The sequence below is a fragment of the Myotis myotis genome, unplaced genomic scaffold (assembly GCF_014108235.1).
Source record: "Myotis myotis isolate mMyoMyo1 unplaced genomic scaffold, mMyoMyo1.p scaffold_m19_p_24, whole genome shotgun sequence".
Lineage (NCBI taxonomy): Eukaryota > Metazoa > Chordata > Mammalia > Chiroptera > Vespertilionidae > Myotis > Myotis myotis.
In genome coordinates this window covers 3,211,207-3,226,813 of record NW_023416329.1, presented here as the reverse complement: position 1 = coordinate 3,226,813, position 15,607 = coordinate 3,211,207, and the positions used below count along the sequence as shown (strand labels likewise).

The window sequence follows — 15,607 nt, the reverse complement described above, 5'->3', positions numbered from 1 at the left end:
GGATCTCTGGCATTTCTTTTGTCCTAATGGCCATGAACTTTGGAAAACTAGACGAAGAGCTATATGAATCCCCCTCCCAACCATAGGGACCTACAGTACCAATACTAAGGCTCTTTGGCAGAAGTCTATGACTTCCTAATCAGGGAAACCTTCTCTTTTCTTTCCCCCCCCCGCCCCCCCCCCCAGCTCCTGGCACTGTGTGCTAAGAAATGCATTTTATCTGCAGAGCAAGGAATGAGCAGGCTGCACCTCCATCAGACCTGGAGTCTGGGTTCACATTAAATAGGCTAAAACAGGAGCCGTGCTATTTAGTCCCATCTCAGGTTAAACCTTATCAGTGAGCCTCATAATATGGAACTCTTGTCCCCACTTTAGACTTGAAGAAACTGAGGTGCAGAGAAGGCACATAACTTGTTTGAGGCCATACAGCGAGGTGTGCCGGTGAAAAGGGGGGCACGAACCCAGTCCCAATGTGCTCCAAAGGATCATGTAGCCCCTCTCACTTCAAGAACAGGTTGATATGAGGCCACAGACCCAGGCCTAGAGTGTGGGAGCTGAAACAGAGCCCGGGGGCCAACCTTTTCATTTAGACAGGAGGCCACTGGGGCTCCAAAAAGTGATGGGGCTGAGCAGGGTGACAGAACTAATCAGAGGCACAAACCAGCTCTCCAACAAATTAGCTGGACAATAGCATGAAACAGCTGTTCGGGAACATCCCAGGTTGTGTAACTTGGGGAAAGGTTCCAGATGAAAGCAAATGAAGGTGCTTGTCAGTACTGTCCAGAGTTGGCCTTCTTCCCACCGGCGTAGAACTTCGTGACTAGCTCTTCACTCCTTCCTCTGGGTTTTCTGAGCTTAAGGAACCCCTGCTATCCCAGAGTGTGCAGCAGAGAGTCCTGGAAAGCTGAGGGCCCCCCAAGCCTCTCACCTCCCTGGAGAGTGCACTCTCCACCGCAATTGGCAAGTTCAAGACCTCAACACCCGGTAAGACTAGTTTCTGATACTCCTAGGACTAAGGTAATTTTAGGAGGAAGCTGTCACAAATCACAGCTCTCAGGACTTGAATCCACAAGTTGAGTCTGCCATCTCAACTTTTATTTTGAGCTGCAGCTCAAGCTATTAAAAACAAAACATTCTCACTGGCAAGCTCCACAATTAGCCTCATTTCCACGAGCTGTTCTGCAGGAGCTGAAATTGCACAGCAATTGTTTCCCATCTTAGCAATGCTATTTGCAGGCCGTGCTGGGAGCCAGCAAGGATGTGACCCGGTGGTAATCTGAATTGCTTCACCAAACACATTTTTATCCCATCATCTCGGCTACATGAAAGGGGGCCATAGTGCTGCAGTGTTCAGACTTTACAGTCCCGCTGTTCAGCAATAAAATGAGGCAAGAAATATTAGCCGTCCCCGGCTGATGCCTTAATTCTTTCCCAACAATGTCAGAGAATCTGTGCCCAATGGGTTTTAGTGCCGGCTAAAGCCTGACCCTCTGGCTGGCTTGAATGGAGCGGGAATGAGTTAAGTAGAGTAAGAAGGCTTTAAGGGACACAGATCCAGAATAGCCCAGCTTGTCCCAGCCTCCTGCCGACTCCTCTCCTTTTCACAGGACTCGATTGTGTATGGCCCCAGCGGAGACAAAATACCCCTGAGCAGAGGTTACCCCCAGCTGGTACAGGTCAGAGGCATTCTGGGGCAGAAGGGGAGGGGGCAGAGGGGAAGTGAGGGGCACATACAGAGGGAGGGAGGCGGGTGGCTGGAGGAGGGAGCGGTAAGACAGAGTGGAGCATTTACAAGGAGAGAGTCATGGTGTCCAGGACTGGAACTTGATCACTGCACCTCCACACTCTTTTTGAAAACTGGTTCAGAAGTTGGGTGCGATGTGTACTAACTATGTAAAAAAAAATGCTTCTCTGTAGTTTTCCAAAAGCTACAGGCCCAAAGTTCCAGGCTTGCAATAGGATGGCCTCTCATCTGACATGGCAAGGTTTTTTAAAATTACAAATGGATTGTGTTTTACACACCAACAGAAGCTTTTTCCAGCAATGTTTCAATTATTGCCTTGTGAGTCCTCCAAGAAAAGGAACCATTTTGGCTCAGGAAGCCTAAAGTTACCCAGCAAAGGGAACAGCGTGTTCACAAATAGTCCTGAAAACGTGGCAGGGGCCGCATCCGGGACCCCCGGGAGAAGGTGGCTTTGGGAGGCCCTTCCTCCCTCAGGAGGATTCGTAAACTCTTTTTGCGGGCCTTGGACTCCTTCCTCAGTCTGAGGATGCTGTGCAGCCTTCCTCAAAAGGAATGTTTTTAACAGGCAAGGTAATAAAAGAAGCCGTTACATTAAAATGTCTTCATCAAGACAACATTAAAAACAACTTTGCAACATAGTAATATATATGCCTTTTAAATTATTTCATTAAATAACTAGCAGAGGGCTTAACAACTACTTTAATCTTTAAAAAGTGACAAGCCAATAAGATACTTTGAGAAATCTGAAACAACTCCCATGATAGGAAAATATCTGTGCTTGGTGGTTATTGGTGACAAAGTCGCTATGGTGTGGTTGGCTGGCTGCCTTTCCAATATTAGGAAATGCTAGGTTTCAGTTACAGGCTAGTGAAAATAAAGATGCAATTCCCCCACTCAAATCCCCAGGCCCGGGAGACTATATGCATAGTGGGGAAACCCTTCGAAAGGCAAGGGTCCAGTACCTCCTGCCAGAGCTGAGCTCAGGCAGGAATTCAGGGCACCCGCACTTCATCCGGAATCCTCCTTGGGCCGCCACTGCTTCCCTCTGCTATCCTGGCGTTTCGGGGAGGTTTTGTGAAGCCATTTGAAACCATGTCCTTTTGCAGTACAGTCCGATGATTACCTGTCCCAAGTCCAAATGTTAGCCAGGACCTTTGATGTGTTCCTTCAACAACTCGAATCCGTGTCTCCAAATCCAGGGTCAGTTAATCCCCTAATTCTGAATGTTAACCAGGATCGTGTTTCAGTTGCCCTGCGGGCTGAGTTTGGGGGTAGGGATTTTCATTCTCCAAGGCTGCCCAGTAAGGGTCGGTCCATTCCCTCACTGTTCCCTCAAGCTTGCATTGGGGACACTGGCTCAGAGGCAATTGGGCGCACACTCATCACCTCTCTGGTCCTCACGGGGGAGCTGTCATCTTGCAACCACTTACTAGTAGTCCTCGCATGCCATTGCAGGGGCAACCCTGCAGGCGGCCCCTCCGGCTCCCCCTCCCCGGCGCCCCAGCCCCCTCGCTCAGCCCGGCCAGCCCTTGGCGCCGAAACACCAGCCTCCAGGGTCGCGGTTCTCTGGCTCCAGCCAGGGGAGCGGGGAGCGGGGAGCGGAGAGCAGGGAGCGCGCTCGCCAACGCCCACGCCCACGCCCACGCCCCCCGCACTCGGCCCGCACTCAGCGCACAACCTGCGCGCGCCCTGCCACAGACGGGCGCACGCACAGCCCGGGCCGGGCGCTCTCCTGCTGGCCGCGGCCCCGGTGGTCCGGGAAGCACTGCTGGCTCCCCGAAGGCGCCGCTGGCCCCCCGCCCCGCTCCGCCCCTCAAACCCGCCGGGCCCGCAGCTCCGTGCGCCACGAAGTTCCGAGGCGCGAGTCCGTGGAGGCAGCGCGCCCTCAGGGCTGGGCTGGGCTCCGCGCCCTCTGGACGGCCGTGACCGCTGGCCTTGAGCTGGGGCGGCTGACGGACTGAGCGCTAGGTTGGTTGCTCCTCTCAGCCGGCACCCCGCGACCCCCAGCTGCCTGGGCTGCTGTGCGCCCTCCATCCGCAGGGTCAGTCTGCAGCCCCGGTGCGCCCGCGCCCTCCCTCCTCGCCAGCTCCGGCCATCGCCACTGCCACCCACCATGGCCCATGGCCCCGCTCACACCAGCCAGGGACCAGGGTCCCAACTACTGCCGCTGCTGCTGTGGCTTCTGCTGCTGCTTCAGGACGCGGGTGGCAGCCACACAGCCCCCGCCCCGCCCGTGGCCTCCTATGGCCTGGCCGGAGACAAGGACCCCCAGCGGTTCCTGGGGGACAGGGCTGCAGCTCTGGGCCCTGGCGCCCAGGACATGGTCGCTGTCCACATGCTTCGGCTTTATGAGAAATACCGCCAAAGGGGCGTGCGGCCTGGAGGGGGCAACACGGTCCGCAGCTTCAGGCCCAGGCTGGGTAAGTAGAGGGCTCTGAGCCCTGTCATTCTCTCCTTTCCTGTTCCTCCTCTACCCCTGCATCTCCGCATGTCCTGTTCCTTCCACTCATTGTCACATTCGTTCATTGTCTCACTGAAGATTCACCAAGTGCTTCTGCCAGTCCCTGAGCCACCTCCAGTGGGGTCACCTTGGTAGCCCAGAGTGAGGGGCTGCGAACCTGGAAGCCTGTCACACTTGCTGATACAGATCATTCCATTTGCAGGGCTTTGAGCACAAGGATGGAGATGGGACTGGGCTGGGAAGCTCATGGGTGGGGGGCCCATGTCATGGGGTCAGTTGTGTTGGCTCTCACCCTGCGGAGGGCATGGCAGGTGGGCAGAGAAGTTCCAGGCCCAGGGCCCAGACTGAGGGTGTGAACCTCGAGCTGGGGCAGGTCGTGGGCCCGGTGGCTGGGGAAGTAGGTTGGACCAAAAAGGGCCTCGGGTGAGCAGGCTGGAGGCCTGCGGGGCTCCGGCATGAAGTGCTCAGGAGGGTTTGAAGAAGGCTCCAGAAGCTTGCAGAGATCCTTTCCCCTCCCCACACCTTGAATGGACCTGCACAGAGGCCGCTTGCACAGCGCCCTTGCCCTGCTCAGAGAGCAACGCCAGCCTAAAGCCTCATGTCTGTCCACCTGGGCTGGGCTGCTCTGCGGTCCCCATGGTGCAGAGGTGGGGCAGCCTGGGGCCAGGGGTGGGGAGAAGACCCTGGTTGTCTTTGGAGACTACTCATGGTCACAGGATGCCATTCCAGAAAGTGTGGGTCGGGGTCCTCTGCAGCCCTGGGCGGGGGAGGCCATGCGTCAGAAGAAAGACCACCAGGAACAAGTTCAACATTGGGGCCACCTGTCGTGGGTCAGATCTGCCACCTGCTGACCACTGGCCATGTGACTCAGGTAGCATCTGTGGCTCTGAGCCACACCTGGGAAGCTCGGCCTCACTGACCCCTGTACTGGGAGCACCTGCCAGGGAGAGGCCCCGTTCCCCTACCCTGCACTGAGCAGACTCAGATGGGTTCCAGGCCAACCAGAACGAACTCCATCCCCCCTAGTACGCTCCATTCATCACCTGGGGGCTATTTCCGCAGCAGCATTATTAATTAAGCCCCTCAAGAATCATCGAGCATGGATGTGACCTTGAGCAAATCATTAAAACTCTGTGGACTTGAGTGTACTCATCCACAAAATGGGACGTTCATGCCAGTACCCACCCTGTGGGGTGGCAGGGCAGCTGAGCTGAGGTGATGTGTATGATCCCGAGCCAGCCCTGGCCAGGTCAGGTGCTGGTACATGCTATTCCCCTCGGAATACAAGCATTTGTGTTCATACAGGTGCAGACTTGACCTTGCAGCCATTGAGTCAGCCCTCAAAGCATCGCAGTTGAGGAAAGCATTGCTGCAACAAGGGGCGAGCACCCGGGAGCCCACCCCCTTGCTGCAGCCCCTGGATGGAGGCTCACAGTTGATCTCTGTTCTCACAGAATGGGGGTACTACAAGTAACAGTGAGCGAAGACAGCATGTTAGCCCTGAAAAAGACCCAGAGACAGTCCTTCAGATCCAGCCCTCCCATTTCACAGAGAAGGAAACTGAGGCAGGGGATGGGGCTGTTCACAACAGTGGCAATGGCTGGCGCTTCCCATCTGCTAAGCCCATGCTATTTTCACCACTCTCTCCCTCCCCCAGCGCCATCACGACTAAGCCCAGGGCTTGGGAGACGGAGGGTAGAACAGACGATCTGGGGGCTTATTCTGAAGGAGCCTGGGACTGCCTGACAAACCTAACATTAAATCCAACATTCCCGTCTGGAACCTCTGGCCGCCAGCTACTGGCGTGTGCTGCGGTGCCCGTCACTACCCCTCCGAGCACCCGCTCTGCCTACAGCGGGCAGGAAGGCTCAGTGGGTGGGGGTTGGTGCCTGGCACAGAGCAGCTCGGCAGCTTCATTTCTCATCCCCTCCCTTGATTCACTTCAGTTGTTCCTTATGCAGCTGCTCTCCAGCCCTCAGAGATGCCCGCTGTCTGACCAGCTGTGAGGAGGTGTGAGCCTGGGCAGGGGGCCCTCACCTATGAGTGAGGCCAAAAAGTGGGGCTTCCGCTCTGGTACCTGAATGTCCCGGGCCAGCCCCCAGGCGGTGCCTCTGCAGCTCGGTGGGTAGCGCCTCTGCCTGCACAGCAGGTGCTGGGCCTTCAGCCTTGTTTCCAGGAATGTGTTCCTCACCTGCCGCCAGGCAGAGCTCAGGTGCCCAGGACTGGCTGTGAGCTGCGGAGGGGGGGTGGGGACACCAGGTCCTGTGTCTATGACTCAGACTGGCTTGCGCCTCAGCTTTTCACTTCTGAAATTCTGCCTTTCTTATAAGGTGCTTTTTAATGACTGAAACATGTCAAGTGTTTAAAAAATGCCTGATGTATGTGTCAATAATTTATTAGCTCCTACTATTATTACTCCAGCCGCCCTCGCTCCCTTCCACTGAGTATGCTTTGCTCCTTATTAAGGCTACATCAGTGGAGAGAGCCTCTGATCCTGCCCCTAAGGGTTAAGATTAGACACCCCCTCCCAATAGCCTGTATTTAAATCTTAGCTCTGCACCCACTTGTGTAATACCAGCACGTTACTTAACCTCTCTCAGCTTGACCTCTTTATCTCTATAAGGAGTGTAATAATACACACCTATCTGTCTGCAATGTCAAAAGTCACATTCATTTCTGTTCCCCAGGTCTTTCTCAGCACCCCAGGGGGAGCTCAGATGACACCAAGATGCATTTTTGGGCCCTGCCTGCCCAGAAACGCTCAGGAGCTGACTCCACCAAGGCCTGGGGGGTGGGGGGGACTTCGGGACCCCCAAGGAACAGCAGGGCAGGGCTCTGGATAGCGCCATTGAAGCCCTTACAGCAGGTGACCCACGGCAGATGAAAGAGCAGGTGGTGTTTAGGCAGCTGTGGAGGTGAAGCTGTCCGCTGTGCACCTTGACCTGGGAGGACTTGGGTTTGAATGAGGGGATAAGGTGAGGAGAAGCGGACCAGTGGGCTATAGCCGGGCCATCAAGAACTTGAGTGTCCTAGAGGCCATGGGGGAGTATACAGTGTTATACAGTGATGGAGGGGGAGAGGGGAGAGAGGAATGACCGGAGAGAGGGAAAGGGAAGGAGGGGAAAGAAAGAGAAGGGAAGGGAGAGAGGGAGAGGAAGGAGGAAGGAAGGAGAGACTCAAGGGAAGGAGAAAGGAAAGAGAAGAAAGAAAGATCATAAAAGCAATGCTTACTTACTGGGGGATATCTAGAAATCATAGAAAACCACAGTAAAGAGAAGTCATCCCTAATCACACACCCAGATCTCACCAGAGGTAATATTTTGGTGGGATGTGTAGTTTTTAGGATCATATGTTCAACATGCAGGTAAAATGTGTTATATTCTCATTTGAAGTTGCCTTTTTTTTTTTTTATTGTTTCTTGTTATTGGGATTCTGTCTTTTTCTTCCTGATTTGTGGAGGTTCTTTATGTATTAAGGACATTAACCCTTCACCTAAAATGGATGACTCCCTTGAGGCCTGAGAGTGACCTGAGGGGCATGGGGCTCTGGGCACAGTGGCATGAGGCCATACCCTGGACGGAGCAGTGGGGAGGGACCAGTGTGCAGGACTCTGTGGATAAGCAGGTGCAAAGCCCAGAGGACTGGGATTGGTTAGATGCTGGTGGGGAGGAGGCCATGAGCATCCTCGGGCTCCTGTTGGGTGGGGAGGGGACACGTGGCCATGCCTCTCACTGGGCACGAGGCAGGGATCAGGGCACAGTGCCCTGAGTGCAGCCGCAGCTCACGATGCCACAGGGCACCGTGCAGCATGCTCCACAGAATGATCGTACAACTTTAGGGGGTGGGCACAAATATTCTGTAGTTCCCTGGGGAGGAAACTGAGGCGCAGAGATGGTCCATGACTCGCTGAAGGCCCCAGAGCTAGTAAGTAATGCAAGCACACTGAGCCTGACTCTGGGCCTGCCTGAAAGAAAGACGCTCCGTTCGTCTTAGCTCTCCCTCCTCTGCAGCACCACCGGCCCCACTGCGCCCTTCCTCCAGCTTATGTGGTACTTGTGTCTTCCAGGGTTCTCACCCGGGGCACCTCGGTGGCTGTTTCGAGGGCAATGGACGACAGCATGCATCTCAGGCGGCTCGCGTCCTGTTCCTGTAGGGTCGAGCCCACCTGCTAACTGGTGCAGACAGAGCTAGCACAGACCCAGGCTCCATCCCCCAGCATGTGTTTCAGAGCACTGAGTCCCTCGGCCTTGTGTTGGTATCTAGAGACACAGCGGCAAACAAAGCTGGCAAAGCCCCTACTCTCTGGGAGCGGGTGTCCTGGGGGAGAGAAACCCCAAGGAATATATGTCAGGATATTGGGAAGTGACATGAAGATAAATAAAGCAGGGAACCACGGAGATGCCTCACGCTGGGGCCAATCCAGATGCTGCAGGCTTACAGACACTCTTCCCCCACCCCCCCACCTCCCCGTGCTTCCCAAACTTCTCTGCTGGTTAGAACCCCTGAGTTGCAGGTTAAACTACAGATTCCTGCGCCCCATTTTCAAGGCTTTCTGAGTCACATCCAGGGAGGAAAGCAGTGATCAGGGATCTGGGAAATGCAGGACTCGACCATGACACTCCAGGTTGCAGTGGTGGGGGAAGCCCGTTCCAATGTGCATTGACCATGCTCCTGTGTGTGTGGCAGGCCACACCTCGAGGGGGGCCCAGCGGCCGCCACAACTCTGTGTTTGTTCTGAGAAAAAGATAGGGTGGGGCCTTGGAGTGCCACTGAGCCGTGCCGGGCATTCCCCAGGACCTGCGCAGATGCGTGTTCTCCTTCTTCCCCCTCACAGTCCCTTAAGAGTGGGTGAGTTCCCAACTGAATTATGCCTCCTTCCTAGTGTAAACAATGAACTGTGAACTGAAGATTTTCGTTTTGAAAATAATCCCAGCGGATCCCGTGGGTGCACAGGTGAGGGCATCTGTGCCCGGCCCAGCACCAGCACACATGACATTCCGAGCTCTGGAGCACTGCCCTCTCCCAGCTCTGCCCACAGGCCCACACGGGCAGCAGGACATAATTCAAGGGAACAGCCTGCCTGGCAGCTCTGGTCTCCTGGTGGTCCACAGCACCCCTGGGAGGCCCCAGGAACCACTCCTCCCTCCCATTCGAACCCTAGAGAGGACTTGGCCATTCAGGGAGCTCATGCTGCCAGGCCAGGCAGCTTCCTGGAGCTGCAGACCAGGGGGCTTGGCCCTGGGAACTAGAGGTAACTTGGTAGACCCAGGAGAGAAGGAAAGAGGGGTTGGCAGCCCTAGGATGCAGGGGCCAGAGCGTTCTCCAACTTCAGAGGGGCTGTTTGAGGGATCCCAGTCCCTACCATGGTTTGAGCCTCTGGAGCAACCTGGACGTTGGAAATTTTGTTGGGTGGCCTTGTGCATCCTGATTTCTTTCTTTGTAAAACAAGCTGAAAAGCTATTAGGCAGCCCGGCCAGAGGTGCTTACTTGGTTGAGTGTCGCTGTGTGCACAGAAAGGTTGCTGGTTCAATTCCCTCGCAGGGCACATGCCTGCGTTGCGGGTTTGGTTCCAGTCAGAGCATATATAGAAGGCAAGGGACCAGTGTGTCTCTCTCACATGCATCTCTCTCTTTTTCCCTCTCAGCATGTCCTTGGGTGAGGATTTTTTTAAGCTGTTGGGCAGAGCACAGCAGACAGCCAGGTGACTGTGTCCGTAGGCCCTTTTCCCTCAGCAGGCCCTCAGCACAGGAGGGTATGGGGTTAGCTACTCCTGCACCTCATTTGGAAGAACGGCTGCATTTAATGTCTGTTAAATAAAGGCAGAGGAAATACTAGTACAGGAAGGGCTGCTCTCAGCAGCACTTGAACTCAGCCCACCTTAATGGGCCAGAGGTCGTTTGTTCATTTGTTCATTGAGAGGCACTGGAGTATGTATGTGTGAGGGGGGGGTGGGGGGTGGAGGGGGGGGGGGAGGGGGGCAGCTGACAGGAGTTGTAGGGGCCAGTAGTCTGAGCACCTACCCTGTCTGCGGCTACATTTCCTTGTTTGCAGCAGGATATTGACAGTCCCCAACCTCTGTGACCTTAATTTCTCATCCACTCACTGGGGATAGCAGAGGGCGCCCTCGTCACTTTAATGTGAGAATTACACGAGGACAGCCTGGCTGGCCTGGAGGGGCCCCCTGAATGGGTGTTCCTCTTCCATCCCAGCCCTGGCCGCTGCAGGAGAGACCCTAACAGGCTGTGTCTGTCCTTCCCTCGCAGAAGTGGTCAACCAGAGGGCCCTGTACTTCTTCAACCTGACTTCCATGCAGGACTCGGAAATGATCCTCACGGCCACGTTCCACTTCTACGCGGAGCCACGGTGGCCCCGGGCTCACGAGGTGCCCTGCAAGCAGCGGGCCAAGAATGCGTCCTGCCGCCTGCTGCCCCCAGGCCTGCCCGCACGCCGCCACCTGCTCTTCCGCAGCCTCTCGCAGAACATGGCCACGCAGGGGCTGCTCCGGGGGGCTGTTGCCCTGGCGCCCCCGCCACGGGGCCTCTGGCAGGCCAGGGACATCTCCCCCATAGTCAAGGCGGCCCGCCGGGATGGCGAACTGCTTCTCTCTGCTGAGCTGGATTCTGGGGAGAAGGACCCTGGGGTGCCCCGCCCCAGCGTCCACACACCCTACATTCTCATCTATGCCAATGACCTGGCCATCTCGGAGCCCAACAGTGTGGCGGTGACATTGCAGAGATACGACCCCTTCCCTGCTGGAGACCCGGAGCCCGGCGCCGCCCCCAACAGCTCCACAGACCCCCGCGTCCGGAGGGCCACGCAGGCCGCCGGGTCCTTCCAGGACAACGAGCTGCCGGGGCTGGACGAGAAGCCAGCACAGGTGCCCCACGCCCCGCAGGGCCACAAGCACGCACTGTGGCCCAGCCCCTTCCGGACACTGAAGCCCCGGCCAGGGCGCAAGGACCGCAGGAGGAAGGGCCAGGACGCGTTCGCGGCCTCCTCGCAGGTGCTGCACTTCGACGAAAAGACGATGCAGAAAGCCCGGAGGAAGCAGTGGGACGAGCCGAGGGTCTGCTCCCGCAGGTACCTGAAGGTGGACTTTGCGGACATCGGGTGGAACGAATGGATCATCTCTCCCAAGTCCTTCGACGCCTACTACTGCGCGGGAGCATGCGAGTTCCCCATGCCCAAGGTAGGGCGCTCCGCCCACTGCCTCTGACTCTCAGCTGTCCCCGGCTGGTGGCTGGCGAGTCCCTCTGCCTGGTGCTGCTTCCGGTCTGTAAGACAGGGATGATAACACCTCCCATCTGCAGGGCCTGGGTGGACAGGTACAGCCCACAGAGGGATATGGCTGGCCTGTGCTTTTGAAAATGATAACTTGGTTGAACTAAATTTTAAATCGGAACATTTCTGTTTTTGCAAAGGGGAGAACCCCTCTCCTTAGGTGTGTGTTCCCACAAGGCAACAATCCGCAGAGGCTGAGTGGATGCTGCCCCCTGTAGACAGGACAGGGCGTCAGCTCTCCCTCCTCACCTCAGCATCCGTGTCTGTGACCAGCACAGAGCTGCTTTCAGTGACTTCAGTGAGGACTCCCGCCTCCCTTCCTCCCACTCAGGGCAGAGACCCACAGGACACCCAGCCCTCACGGTGCAGGAGTCTGCAGACACACGCCGTGGGCTGCTCTGTCCACCGCGCTGGCAATGCTTGCAGCCCCACCTTCCCTCCAAGCTGGGCTGTGGCTGTCTGTCCATCTCCCACTGCCTGAGCGTGCTGCTGGTTGCCAGCTGATGCCGATCTTCGGTCACAGTGCACACTTCCCTTGTGCTTAGCTCCTCTGCTGAGTTTCGGGTCATGCCTTCCCTTCAGGAAAGGAAGTCAGTGCATAAAGCCAATTCGAACCTCAGTAAGGCAGCCAGCTGGGAAATCCCAGAGCCCACGCAGGCGGCATTCCCCTGCTGGGCCTGACTCTCCTCAAAGCCGTGCATGCGCCAGAGAAAGGGAGGGTGGTGCCCTCAGGATGGCGTGTACGGGAAGGTCTGACAGAGTCTGGACTCCCGCTGGCTGGCCCTGCACTCACCCTGTCACCTGGCTGGCTGCCTTCCCACCTTCCTGACACCTGCCTGCATCCCACAATCAGAAGTCCCTGCCTCCCTCCCCTCCCTGCTTCCCACCAGGGGGCTGTCTCTTCAACACAGTGACATAAAGCTCTGGTCCCGCTGAATCCTGCTCCCCTGTCAGAGGTGCCTATGGAGCAGCGTTCTCTGGGTTTGCTGCTGTGCCCCGCGCCTCCTGGGGGTGCGAGGCTGCTGGGGAGGAGGAGAAGCCTGTGCCTGGCTGTCTTCCTGAGGGGTCTTGGTCAAGTTTCTTAGTCATTCTAAGTTTCCCCACCAGTGAAATGTGGTAACAGCCACCCCATGAGGCTGATAGGTGGCTAATGGGATGACGCAGGTGAAGCAGCACTGACACCGCGTCCACCTTCCCAGGAAGTGTCAGTGTCCAGGCCGCCGGTGCTCACATGTGCAGCTGCCCATCGGCGCCCAGAGCTCCGTGGCGCGGAACACGCGGTACTCCTGGGCCTGTGCAACCGGGGCCGCTGCGGCCCAGCCGAACCTGCTGGGCATCTCCTTAGGCCTTCCCTCTGAAAGCGCCTGCCCAGTTCCAGGTGCTCCTCCTCGGGGATGGGTGAGGAGCAGGTGCCCCCAAGCGGCCAGTGCCATGGAGGCGTTGTGACCGCGCTGAGAGGTGGGAGGGGCAGGAAGGCCTGAGGCTCTTGCAAACTCCCAGGGCTCTGTCCCTGGAATCCACACGTTTTCCGCCTTTCCCAGGGCTGAGTCAAGGACCTGCAGATGGCTCGGTGGGTGGGAGAGGGCAGAGTGCCGAGGTAACCATGCTCCTTTCCCACTGCAGATCGTCCGCCCGTCCAATCACGCCACCATCCAGAGCATCGTCAGGGCCGTGGGCATCGTCCCAGGCATCCCGGAGCCCTGCTGCGTTCCCGACAAGATGAGCCCCCTGGGGGTCCTCTTCCTGGATGAGAACCGGAATGTGGTTCTGAAGGTGTACCCCAACATGTCTGTGGAGACCTGTGCCTGCCGGTAAGACCGGCTGCTCCAGGGAGGGAACCCCCGGTGCCCTCGGGCAGCGGCCTCCGCGCCCTGGAGTGAGAGTTTGACTGGAGGTGCAGCTGCAATGGCCGGGCAGCGCACAGGCGGCGCACAGGCGGCCCAGGAGGATCTGTCCCCAGGGCATCATTTCGGGGTTTTATTGCCAGTGACTGAGCCCCAAAAGGACCCGAAAATCAGCCCAGCCTGAAGGGGGCCACCGCCCATCCCTCGCCCTGGAGGCCGGCAAGCCGGACCTGTCCACACTGTTGGCGGCCGTGGCATCACTCCTGGCCTTCGCAGAAGCCTGCGCACCTGGGGCCTCGCTCCTCCCAGTGGAAACAGCCTCATGTAAACAATCGCATTGGCCACATATTAATACTGGAAAATAGGCCTAAGCAATAGTAAAAACGGATGTTTCTTTTCCCAGATTCCACTGCAGAAGCTTTTACAATATGCACATGTAATCAATTTTCATTTCTTTTTCTTAATATATATTTTATTTTAAAACAAAAAGGGGAGCTGTAACCATTCCACACGGGTAATCGTGCTGGGTAAGTGTGCATTGTTCAAACATGCTTATTGAAATAACACGCAGCGATATCTTGGAACACTAAAAAATAATCGAGATTTTTATATTTTTATAAATTATACTTTCTCTACTGTAGGTTGTATGTTATGTGTTTTATGGAAAGCTAATAAATTAAAGGTACAATGGTATCTTGAAAACTAAATGTTACCCATTCCAAAATACTGATGGACCCCACCTGGGAGCACTCGCCTGCATGGCTGCTGGGATCACAGCCTTCACTGGGATCAGCTGAGACTCCATAGGCCATCTCTGCCCCAAACTCGGGAACCAGCTGCTCCTGTGCCCTCGAGTCCCCCACACACACACCTCTCCCGCTCCCCCACCCCAGCCCAGTCCAGGCAGCAGCAGCCCAGGCCGCCTAGCCTCACGCGGCTTCTGTGCACTCCGCCTCAGAGGGACAGCGAATGGTGAATGGTCGGGAGGGTCTGAGACACCAAGAGGAACCTCTGGGGCCGCCTGGTCCTGGCACTGGGAGGAGACTCGGGCGCGCAGCCTGGAGTCGCTCCTGTGGTGCCCACGCTCCTGGGCCCGGAGCAGCTGCTCCCTGGCGTGTGGCAGAATGGCCAGCTGTTTCCTCATCAGCAACCCATCCCAGAGCAGCCTCCCCAGTGGCTCCCTTGTCTCTAAGTTTGCGTGGTTTACAGTGCTGTTTACCACAAGCGTGAGGCGGATTGCCCGGAGTTGGGCAGGAGAACCTGGGTGTCTGACAGTCGTCGGGCTGGGCCCTGAGCCTATGGCAAGCCCCAGTCTTACTTGGAGGACACGGAGAAGCGGGGAGCAGGCCTCCAGTGGGGGCTTAGAGGAAAGACCCCAAGGCGTCTGTCTTAGGCCAGGTTCCCAAGACCAGGGCTCCTCCACAGGATGCACGAGGAAGTCCCCCAGGAGACGTGGTACGGAATGGCTGAAGCAGCACTGAAGGGCAGGCAGCCGAGCGCCCCAGCCTCGCCTGGGTCCTGTGGGGGGCTCTGAGGGCAGGCAGCCTCGCACCCCAGCCTCGCCTGGGTCCTGTGGGGGGCTCTGAGGGCAGGCAGCCGAGCGCCCCAGCCTCGCCTGGGCCCTGTGCGGGACTCTGGAGCTGAACTACACCTGAGGGTTGGTCAGGCCTTGACCAGGGAGCTGGGTGTTCACCCCTCCCCAGGTTGCTTCAGGAGGGAGTGACAGGGAGGAACGGAAACTCCCAGCTCCCTGACCCTCTGCACAGGCACCCGCTGAAGAAGGCTGCAGTGCAGCTACTGGACACAAGGCGACCAACGAGACGGAGTGCCCAGAGCAGGGAGGCAGGGAGTCCTGAGGCCCCTGGCAGAGCCGCCCAGCGCTGCTCACACCTCTGAGATGCTCCAATGGCCCTGGGACGTGTGCCCACAGCTGCCCGGGCACACAGCCCTGGCTCTGGGCAGAGACCAGGGGACATAAGGTAGAGCTCTCGCTCCTGCAGGCATGTTCTGGGACTGAACCTTCAGTGTGAATTGCTGGGGTGTCGGCCAGCTTAGCACTTGGTGTGCGTATCTAAGCCGTTTTGGAAGATGACAGGATGCAGGTTAATAGAAAAATAAGAACAAAGCTCAGGCCTGATAAGGCTCCCCATGCCTCCCTTCACAGGTCCGATTCCTTATTTTCTCTTCTCCCTTCAATTTTCTCTCATCAAGTTGCTCCCTTCCACTTCTTGGTGGAAATGGGGTGACCTATACTAGTTCTTTCTGTCATTTTCAGTT

At 56.9% G+C, this 15,607-nt stretch overlaps 1 protein-coding gene across 1 annotated transcript; it reads left to right on the top strand.

Annotated features, from left to right (window-relative positions):
• Positions 1-3,493: 3,493 nt before the first annotated feature.
• On the top strand, positions 3,494-14,002 carry GDF10 (growth differentiation factor 10). The gene is made up of 3 exons (XM_036356006.1): positions 3,494-4,164; positions 10,469-11,394; positions 13,110-14,002. The coding sequence occupies exons 1-3, from the start codon at positions 3,858-3,860 to the stop codon at positions 13,299-13,301; spliced, it is 1,425 nt and encodes a 474-aa protein (XP_036211899.1). The 5' UTR covers positions 3,494-3,857; the 3' UTR covers positions 13,302-14,002.
• The last annotated feature ends 1,605 nt before the right edge of the window (positions 14,003-15,607 follow it).

Bases quoted from the DNA above. Each gene is read 5' to 3' on its own strand.
- GDF10 (XM_036356006.1), top strand. From the start codon at position 3,858: ATGGCCCATGGCCCCGCTCACACCAGCCAGGGACCAGGGTCCCAACTA. The intron at 4,165-10,468 runs GTAAGTAGAGGG...CTTCCCTCGCAG, and splicing joins CAGCTTCAGGCCCAGGCTGG to AAGTGGTCAACCAGAGGGCC. The intron at 11,395-13,109 runs GTAGGGCGCTCC...TTCCCACTGCAG, and splicing joins GCGAGTTCCCCATGCCCAAG to ATCGTCCGCCCGTCCAATCA.